At 40.1% G+C, this 9996-nt stretch overlaps 1 protein-coding gene and 1 long non-coding RNA gene across 2 annotated transcripts; both read left to right on the plus strand.

Moving 5' to 3' along the window:
• Nucleotides 1-957, plus strand: LOC105906952 (chemokine XC receptor 1-like). Its single transcript, XM_012835185.2, has one exon. It carries the CDS (start codon nt 1-3, stop codon nt 955-957), a length of 957 nt encoding a protein of 318 aa, XP_012690639.2.
• On the plus strand, nt 958-1973 carry LOC122128641. Its single transcript, XR_006151527.1, has 2 exons — nt 958-1004; nt 1581-1973. It is a non-coding gene; the product is annotated as an uncharacterized LOC122128641 (long non-coding RNA).
• Nucleotides 1974-9996: the final 8023 nt, after the last annotated feature.

Consider the following 9996-nt stretch of genomic DNA (forward strand, 5'->3'; position numbering starts at 1 on the left):
ATGACTTCAAGTGATGTGGTAACGCCAGATTTTGGAATTACCACAGAGTGGTATGATGAAGATTATCTGGACGACATGTGCCAAAAAGATGAGGTTCGCAAATTTGGAGCGATAGTCACGACTGTGTTCTTCTCTGTGGTGATCGTTTTCAGTGTGTTTGGGAACCTGCTGGTCCTGGTGGTGCTAGTGAAGTATGAAAACCTGAAGTCCATGACCAACACCTTCCTGCTGAACCTGGCCCTGTCCGACATCATTTTCACTGTGGGCCTGCCATTCTGGGCCTCCTACGACATCCACAACTGGACTTTTGGAGAGGCCGGGTGCAAAGCTGTGAGCTTCATCTTTGAAATGGGCTTCTACAGCAGCATCATCTTTTTGACCATCATGACCATTCACCGTTACATGGCTGTGGTTCACCCAATGTCGGTGGTCATTTCCAGGAAGAGCTTTCACTGCGTGGTGACGTCTCTCACCGTGTGGGTGGCCAGTGGCTTGGCAGCCACCCCAGCCCTCTTCAAGACCGAAGGCTTCAATCCAAATGACAATTCCACGCATTGCTACTACGAAAACACCACATGGATGCTGGTTGGGACCTATCAGCAGAATGTTTTTTTCCTGGTCTCCTTCACCGTCATTGCTTTCTGCTACTCCCAGATCCTTCTTCGTCTCCTTCGCCCCACCTCCCATACCAGGCACAAGACCGTGCGGCTCATCCTCAGCATCGTGGTGGTTTTCTTCCTAGGCTGGGCACCTTACAACGTGGCCCTATTCTTGCAGTCTTTACCGCTCTGGGAGCTGAAGCCTTTCAACGACTGCAGCGTCAGCAACTCAGTGGACTATGTGTTTTACGTGTGCCGCCTGGTCGCCTTCTCCCACTGCTGCCTCAACCCCGTGTTCCATGTGTTTATGGGCATCAAGTTCCGGACCCATCTGAAGAAGCTGCTGCGGTACTACTGAGGTGGCTGAGCCCCAGCGACGCCACAGCCGACTCATATACTCAAATGGTGAGGAGTGCTCCATGTACTGATCGTGTTGGATTGCAAATTGTCTAGCTCAGGGGTTCTCAGCTCTTCTCCTGGGGCCCCTCTGCACCAACACTCTTTCATATACATGTATCTATCCCTGCTCTGTGCACACATGTCATTGAAATCAGTGAGTTTATAAAGCCCTCTAGTGTTAAATGCATTAGGCACATTCAGCTTAGCATGCGTGCAATTGATTAGATCATTCAGAGTTGCAGAGCAGGGAAAGATTGAATGCATGCAGCGTGGGAGAAGGGGACAAGGAGAAAGACTGACTAACACCTGGTTGAGCTAACTAAAATTTCTAATGTATTTCTACTAAACATTTAACTATACTAAACGTAAAAGGAAAAGAGACTCTGAGACTAGCCCTTCAGGTCACTTTTTTGGCTGTTTTAATAATTCCGTTGCGAGCTTGGTTAAAACCACGGTAAGACTAGCTCTGATGTCTTCTTTGCTAGACACAGCATTTATTCAAATCGAATCTTGAAAACTTGTATTGTGTACATAGTCCAAAATTGCAAATAAATGTTTCTTTCGTATTGTTTTTTATTTCAGCATGTACATTGCCAACTGTTACCTCCTTCCATGACCAGTTATGAAAAAGCCTCTAAAATGAAGTAAGCAACATTTAAGGCCTTGCAATAATTTTTCTAATTTTGACCACAAGGCTATGGGAGCTTTCAGGCAGACAAGCTTGATCAGAGTATCATGACCAATGTGATTCAAGGCTTATCTTTGTTTTAAGGCTATATCCATTTGAATTTTTGTTGTATTCTTTAATATGACACAAACGTGTGAATATGTCTTCTGCCATGGTAGCCATTCAACGAATTGTAGCAGTCATTTGGGTCATTTTAGTCAGTCTTAAAAGATCTGTCTGTCTGATGTGTATTGTTTCTGTGTAAATGTCTTCATGAAATAAAAATTGAAAGAGTTTTCTGCCTTGTGGTTTTGTGGTTGACCTATCCATTTGTCTTCTATGGCCTGACCAGAGAGCTTTTCTGGAAGCAGTTTCATGCCATCTGGTGCCATTATGGAACTTGCATATCACTTATCACAGAAATGCATCTCATGCTGAAGTTATAACATGTCCTGCCAAAAACCTTGAAATTTGCCAGTTCTAGTATAACCACGAAATTACATTGGAATAGTGTTACCACATGAGGAATTATTCCTTTTCACATCCCTACCTTTTGAAACGATTGTAAGTCGCTTTGGACAAAAGCATCTGCCAAATGAACACATGTAATGGGATGTAAATTTCTCAAACAAGTTATTTTAACTGTGTGTACATTACATTCAGGCATTCTGGAACATTCTAATCAGCCAGTGTGTGTAGAACATTGTGTAACACAAGCATAAGCAAAATTAGATGAGCCGATGCAATGACGGATTATTAGTGAGACAGTATCCAGGTGCCCGCCCAGCTTTCTATTCTCACCCTGCACTACATTTATAAGTCTTAGAAAGAGCTACATTTACATTTAGCAGACGCTTTTATCCAAAGCGACTTACATATGTGCGACTTACAATGTATACACATTTTACATTTTTTTTTTTTTTACATTTACACTGATGGCACACTGCACATCAGGAGCAATTAGGGGTTCAGTGTCTTGCTCAAGGACGCTTCGACAGGGAATCGAACTAGCAACCTTCTGATTACTAAACGACTTCTCTACCACTGTACCACTGTCGCCCAGCTAGAGATGACAGGCCTATTAGTTTTGCTGTGGATGAGACATGCCAGATAGGCTTTCCTCTCCTTTAGTCTGGCTCTGAGGCACCTCACGCTTCATGTCAATTAGGAATGCTTGTGGCAGGGATAAATACAGTGACATGCAAACGTTTTGGCACCCCTGGTCAAAATGTCTCTTACTGTGAATAGCCAAGTGAGCAAAACTGAAGGGACCGACATTTGATAATTAGTTTAATAAATATATTCCATAGGCAATAATTCAATATATCTGACCTACTGGTCATTTTAGTGTTATTTGGATTTTGTGAGATTATTCTAAGTTTCTCATGTGTATTCTGTTCCCGGCCTACATGAGGTGTGAGAAAGCCGTCACAGCTTAAAAGACTGTTTGGACACTGAATATCAGCATCAGATGTGGAGACTAAACCTAGACCACCAAGTCCAGAATCAGGATGGGCTTGTCCATGACTCCCTCCAGATCTGTGTATTACTTCCATGATGCCTTTGTTTGTGTTTCAGCATGAGTCATCTTTAGCCTTCATTTCCTGTTTTCAGATTCTGAATGATTCTGATGCATGCCTGAGCAATACCACAGACAGTGATAGCACGCTTTCCTTTATCTTTTAAGGAACTCTAAATGTAACAAATAAATAAATGAATGAAGGAGCTTGTATTGTCCTCAATGTATAGCATATAAGATCTTAATTAGAGTCCAAGTCGCAATGGTGCTCATCCACGCCTGTCGCCACAAGCTTGCCAAATCAAACTCAAGGAGAGAATTGTAATCAAGACAGTGAAACTAAAGAGTTGGGTGTAACTTCAGTTTACCTCGGACTCCAGAGTGGTGTATAAGTATCTTTTTATTCAATATGCATATCTGGCTCACTCATGTTTTGGCAGACAAGAGTGAAGCAGGGGCCCACATCCAGACTGCAGCAGATAAGAGAGAAGCCAAGTTAAACACATCAAACACGTTTTATATAGGTTGAAGTTAGCGTTTCTCTGACGCTAAAGCATTATGTCCGCAGAGATAACCAGACGGTGGGTTTCCCTGGTCTGAGGTCATCTTGCTATGCTTTTTGCATTGTAATACATCAGCAAGGCAGAAAAGAAGGACTATCCTTATCAGCCCTTAATTACACACAGAGAAGGTACACTTTTGAGCACACATACAGAGTAAGAAACGTCAGCACTTAAGAATCAAAGACATAGACGTCATGTTTCATCTCACAAAAGCATGACTAACACACACACATACTTGATTAAAGTCAGAGTTTCACATTTCTCTATCATAAAGAAAGCTCATTATGTAAAGGTAGTAATTTCAGAGGCTAAGTAAATGAAGATAGTATGCTCTTTTCCCAGATTCACAGTTGATTCAGTGGTGTATTCTAGCCTGTGTTCTGCATTACTGTAATATCTTCTCTGTGAGCCTGGTCAGGAACAGCTTCGTTACTCAGGTTTGCTGTTACTTCAGAACTTCCTGTAATCTATATCATATATACACATTTCACAATCTCCTATCAGAATTTCCTATAATCCATATCATATACACATTTCACAATCTCCAATCTCCTTTTCACATTGCCCCTGCCATTTTTGGCTGCAAACTACAGCTGGGTTATGAGCAAAGTGACACGCAAGCTCCTGAGTGGCGTGTTCACTTTCAGTTTATATAGTTTTCCTTACAGTTTTTGTAGTGATTTTGTATGTTGTGTGTGTGTATGTTATATGACTGTGTCAAGACCAGACACAGGAACAGAAAGAAAGCCTAGACCCTGAGCACCAAGAACGTGGAAGTGTGAAGATTTGATTTATCTGGCTAAATTAGCCAGAAGAATCTTTCCGACATTTTATATTCAAGCGTTCTGAGTATTAGGTAATAGCTTATAAACATTAGAAATGGTTTAATTATTTGCATTAATGTAATATTTGTTAGATGAATTTTATATAATTAATCTATAATTTGAAATTACATCCAGCACCCGGACAGTCAGCACTGGTGCCCCCCAGGGATGTGTGCTCTCCCCACTGCTCTTTTCTCTGTACACAAATGACTGCACCTCAGGAGACCCGTCTGTTCAGCTCCTGAAATTTGCAGACGACACAACAATCATCGGCCTCATTCGAGATGGAGATGAGTCTGCATACAGGAGAGAAGTTGAACATCTGGCCCTGTGGTGCAGTCGCTACAACCTGGAGTTGAACTCGCTCAAAACTGTGGAGATGATAGTGGACTTCAGGAGGAGCCCCCCATCACTGCCCCCCCTCACCATACTAAACAGCACTGTGTCTGCTGTGGAATCCTTCAGGTTTCTGGGTTCCACAATCTCCCAGAACCTGAAGTGGGAGCCAAACATAAATACAGTCCTCAAAAAGACCCAGCAGAGGATGTACTTCCTGTGCCAGCTCAGGAAGTACAACCTGCCTCAGGAGCTGCTGATCCAGTTTTACACTGCAGTCATTGAGTCTGTTCTCTGCACATCCATCACTGTCTGGTTTGGTTCGGCCACTAAACTGGACAGGAACAGATTACAACGAACAGTCAGGTGTGCAGAAAGGATTATTGGTGCCGACCTGCCCACCATCCAGGACCTTTATAACATCAGAGCCAGGAAACGGGCAGGGAAAATCATTGCAGACCCCTCACACCCTGGACATAATCTGTTCCAGCTCCTCCCCTCTGGCAGGCGCTACAGATCTCTGCACACCAAAACCACCAGACACAGGAACAGTTTTTTCCACCTTGCCGTCACTCTTATGAACAGTTGACAAATGATTATATTTTATTATTATATTATGTATTATATTTATTTATTTTATCCTAAACTGTTGCATGCATATTTTTCAGTTTAAGTACATTGAGAGCAATTAAACCCAGAAAAAATTCCTTGTATGTGGAAATGTACTTGGCCAATAAAGATGATTCTGATTCTGATTCTGATTCTGATTAAACACTAAAAGCATTTTCATTTTCGGTTAATTTGCCTTATAATGCTAACTGTGAAATAATGAACATTTTGTAACACTTGCAAGTTCTTTTTTATCTAAGGATTAATTAATCAACTACTAATAACAGAAGCTCAAGGTTGGAAGAACCAAACTAAACAAGCTTGCAGTGTTGTTTCCTGTCCAGCAGATGTTGTATATGTCATTGGACTGAAAAAGCATGCTGTATATCACGAAATGTTTATTTTTATTTATGTTGCATGTAAATCTTAATCAGCATCATGTGCCAGCCTTTTGTTGGCATCCTGGGTAGTATAATACAAAACAAACCCCTGATATTAGACACGGTCTTGTCATTGTGCTGTAGAAAAAACTGATACATTAAAACAGTGTTGTACTAATGTGTTTGGTTCGCTATTTATTTTTTATGCAAACATCTATAACATTACACACAGCCTCAAAGGGTTTTCTGTGGAACTTGGACATGTAATGGATTAAATGCAAAATTCACAATAATGCTAAATAGTGTAAAAGCTACTGGAAGAGTAATACAGCTTTCCCATCAAAGCCTGCAGTCTAAGTTGCTTCACTTGTAGAGGCAAGTGTGCTATCTATGCCTGCAAGGCAGTCAAGAGTATAGGGTGATTTCTTTATGTCACCAATTCCTATGTGTTATTCTAATTGAAACCAGAATCATGGTTTATGTTTAACAATTTCAGGAGTCAGACAGAAAAAAAAATGAATGAAAGCCAGTCAGAAATGGAAAATAAATCCCGTCAGGATGAAACAAGACTTTGTATATTAAGACAGTATATTAAAAGGCTATAAACCTTGTATTTCGATCCTTGCGGTATATCAGTAACCTTAAGTTAAGACCTACTTGGTTATTAAGGATGTACCGAGAATATTCGTGCTTAATGCAGACCTTATCAGGCACTAATACAGACACCATTATGTGTTAATGGCTAACATCTGTTCCCTAAAGTAAAGTGTTACCATATAAATGATGATTGTTCATTGGGTGTTTAGTGTCCCAGATAAATGCCTTTGTGTCATAAGGGACGTGTTTTTCCTGTCCAATAGGTGGCGCACAGGGCTCTGGGTGGATAAAATGAGTAGAATAGTTGGAACACATCTAATATTCACTAAATCCTCAGATAGATAGATAGATAGATAGATCCTCAGATAGATAGATAGATAGATAGATAGATAGATAGATAGATAGATAAATAGATAGATAGATAGATAGATAGATAGATAAATAGATAGATAGACAGACGTGAGTAAATTCTTTTGGTAGATACCCTTAGATTTATAAGGGTATCTACTAGTGCTGTCAGTTTAACGCGTTAGTAACGGCGTTAACGCAAACCCATTTTAACGCCGTTGATTTTTTTATTTTAGATTAACATTCTTTTTGGCCTCGCAAACTGTGTAGTAGGCTAACGTTACGGTTTGAGTGAATGAGGAGCGCGATACGGCGAAATGGATGATAAAAAGCTTCTGAATGGAAAGTTTACTTTTAAAAGATGTGTTGTGCAAAAGAAGCGAGCTTCACTGTTGTCTGAAAATGTCAGCAGGCAGCTGGCTGAAAGCAAAGAAGTAGTAGGCTCACCTTTTATTGGTAACCTAACTGTTACGGTTCATTGTTTCTGAAATAAGAGGCCTGACTGCTATGTTCCCAGCAAACTTGAAAAAAAGAAAATATTAAGCCATGGTTTAACTGCACTATAGGCTGAGTCCTTGTTTACCTGAAATGTGCACTTTATAATTTTATTTTGTACCGCCCTGTTTGGCAATGTTGGTTTTCAATAAAATAAAACATTTGCATAAAGCAAGCCAATCCACTTTTCCATGTTGATAAGGGCATTAAAATAAAAATAAAATGATGGAAAAAATAAATAAACGAAGGGACATTTAGAATAGATAAAAATGTGCGATTAATCACGATTCATTTTGAGTTAACTATGACATAAATGCGATTAATCGCGATAAAATATTTTAATCGTTTGACAGCACTAGTATCTACCAAAAGTATGTACTCACGTCTGTCTATCTATCTATCTATCTATCTATCTATCTATCTATCTATCTATCTATCTATCTATCTATCTATCTATCTATCTATCTGACTGACCAACCGACCATGTCTGTTCTGCAAACAAGTCGGAATTCAGTAGTCTGAATGTGTATTACCTTTGTCTTTTGCACATTCAAATATACATGGATTAAATTGAGTTTTTATTTCATGGTTCTGTAACTATGGGTATGGTTCTGTACTGTTAAATCTCTCATTAAAAGATGAAAGGAGTACAACCATGAGAGGGCTGTCCACCAAAGTTGAGTGACCTGCTGAAGGTCAGCGTAGCTCAGAGAAATTAAGGCTAGCAGTTACTGTGAAGGAGATGGGCAGATCTACAAGATGCTCATGAAAGTGGGCTGTATGTATGAAAATAATAATATCATTAATAGCATAATTAATGTGTAGATTTATTCTTGGAACAGAGAAAAAACAAATGCTAAGATGACAAGAAGAATGTATGTTATATATACTGTATATATATATATATATATATATATATATATACAAGTATAATGTAACACTGGAGAAGAGGAGGAGCTACTGTACTTCACAATTTTCTCATACTGAAACTTAATATTCAAGGTGTTACATCAATGTTATGAAGAACTGATACATGATACCAAACGCACAGTCCCATCTGACATTGTGCAAAATATGTATGATTCCAAAAAATACAAAGGATACATGTAGATTATATAAACGAGTATAAAAATACAAATGTGTAGAGGCCTATAAAAACTATACATTCATATTATACATCTATACTCTAAACATACTCATGCTGCTCATGAAGCAATATTGAAACTAGAATTGCCAAATGTAAGCTACAAAAAGCACTTAAGAGTTGACACTTCCTGTCTTGCTGACTCAGAAGGGTGTAAATGTTTTTCCTCATTTTTGTAAGTGGAGAATTCTCTCAAGACGTACTTGCTCTACCAGAAGGCTTTTAAACTGTTGGTAAGTTTTTCTCTTCGGCACGTCTCCAACCTCTTCTTCCTTTGCCTCGCCTCATTCGATCTCCTCTTCATGCTCACACTGCCGTTCTGGGCCGTCGACCGCCTACACCTCTGGGTGTTTGGCAACGCCGCCTGCCAGCTCCTGATTGGGGCTTTCTTTGTCGGCCAACACAGGGGTCTCATGCTTCTGACCGTCAGGACGCTAGACCGCTTCTGCACTGTGGTGCTGAAGGGACGGCACACAGCCCTATCACGCCAGAGGCTTCTGTGCGCTCGCATCGTCTGCGCAGCCGTGTGGGTCATCAGCATTGGCGCAAGCTTCAGAGATTCCCTCAACTCCAGGACTGTCAAATTGGAAGATGGAATATACTCTTGTGAATCTGGAGAAGTTGGAGAATTGGAAGAGAGTGTTGGGTACTAGATGCAGATTCTTTTTTTCTTTTTTTACTTCCTATTGTCATTATCGTGTTTTGCTACAGCTGTATTCTGAGGACTGTCATGTCATGTCCGTCCCAAACATGAGAGGGATGCAACTGACGGTTGTGCTAATGCTTTGTGTCGTCACTGCTTTCTTCACATGCTGGGGACCCTACAATCTTGTGCTGTACCTACGCATGGTTCTTGATATCTCAGACTGTGAAACTAAAAAATACATATCCCTTGCAGAATATTTTTTTTTATATCCTTGCTTATTCTCACTGCTGTATCATTCCGGTGCTTTATATACTCAGACCGAGGTTCAGGACAATACTCTGCCGACTCGTCTGTTGTTCCGTGCCTGCCAGTCAGCCCTTCAGCCTCTCTCATATGAGTCACAATGCATGCATGACGGACCCAAAAGTACAATATCTGTCGAGATGATGCTGATGGACCAATAGAAGTTTGAAGCAAGACAGACAATACAATGAACCAATAGTATTTTCTCTGTGTAGGCTTCTTGTGTTTTTCTGTGTGGCTACTTGCAGTGATGTATTTGTTATGAATGTACGCTGTAATGGAGTTGGAGTCACATTTACAAAAAGGGGTGGACCCTTTCTATAGACTTTTTTAAACATTGAGCTTCCAGTCATCAAACTCAGTGTTCTCTTTAACACATCAGTGGCAGTCAGTGCATTCTACGGTACGTAAATTTACGTATTTACCTATTTTATGCCTATATAAGGCCTTTGTGTGCGAAGATTCGGGCACCTCTGGGTGACAATGAATGTTTTATATATAATATATATATCAATAATATGTTAAAACAATAGATGATATATTTTGATATATATTCAATGATGTCAG

The sequence above is a fragment of the Clupea harengus genome, chromosome 22, assembly GCF_900700415.2.
Source record: "Clupea harengus chromosome 22, Ch_v2.0.2, whole genome shotgun sequence".
Taxonomy (NCBI): domain Eukaryota; kingdom Metazoa; phylum Chordata; class Actinopteri; order Clupeiformes; family Clupeidae; genus Clupea; species Clupea harengus.

Excerpts from the sequence above, each read along its gene's own strand:
- LOC105906952 (XM_012835185.2), top strand. The coding sequence starts at position 1 with ATGACTTCAAGTGATGTGGTAACGCCAGATTTTGGAATTACCACAGAG.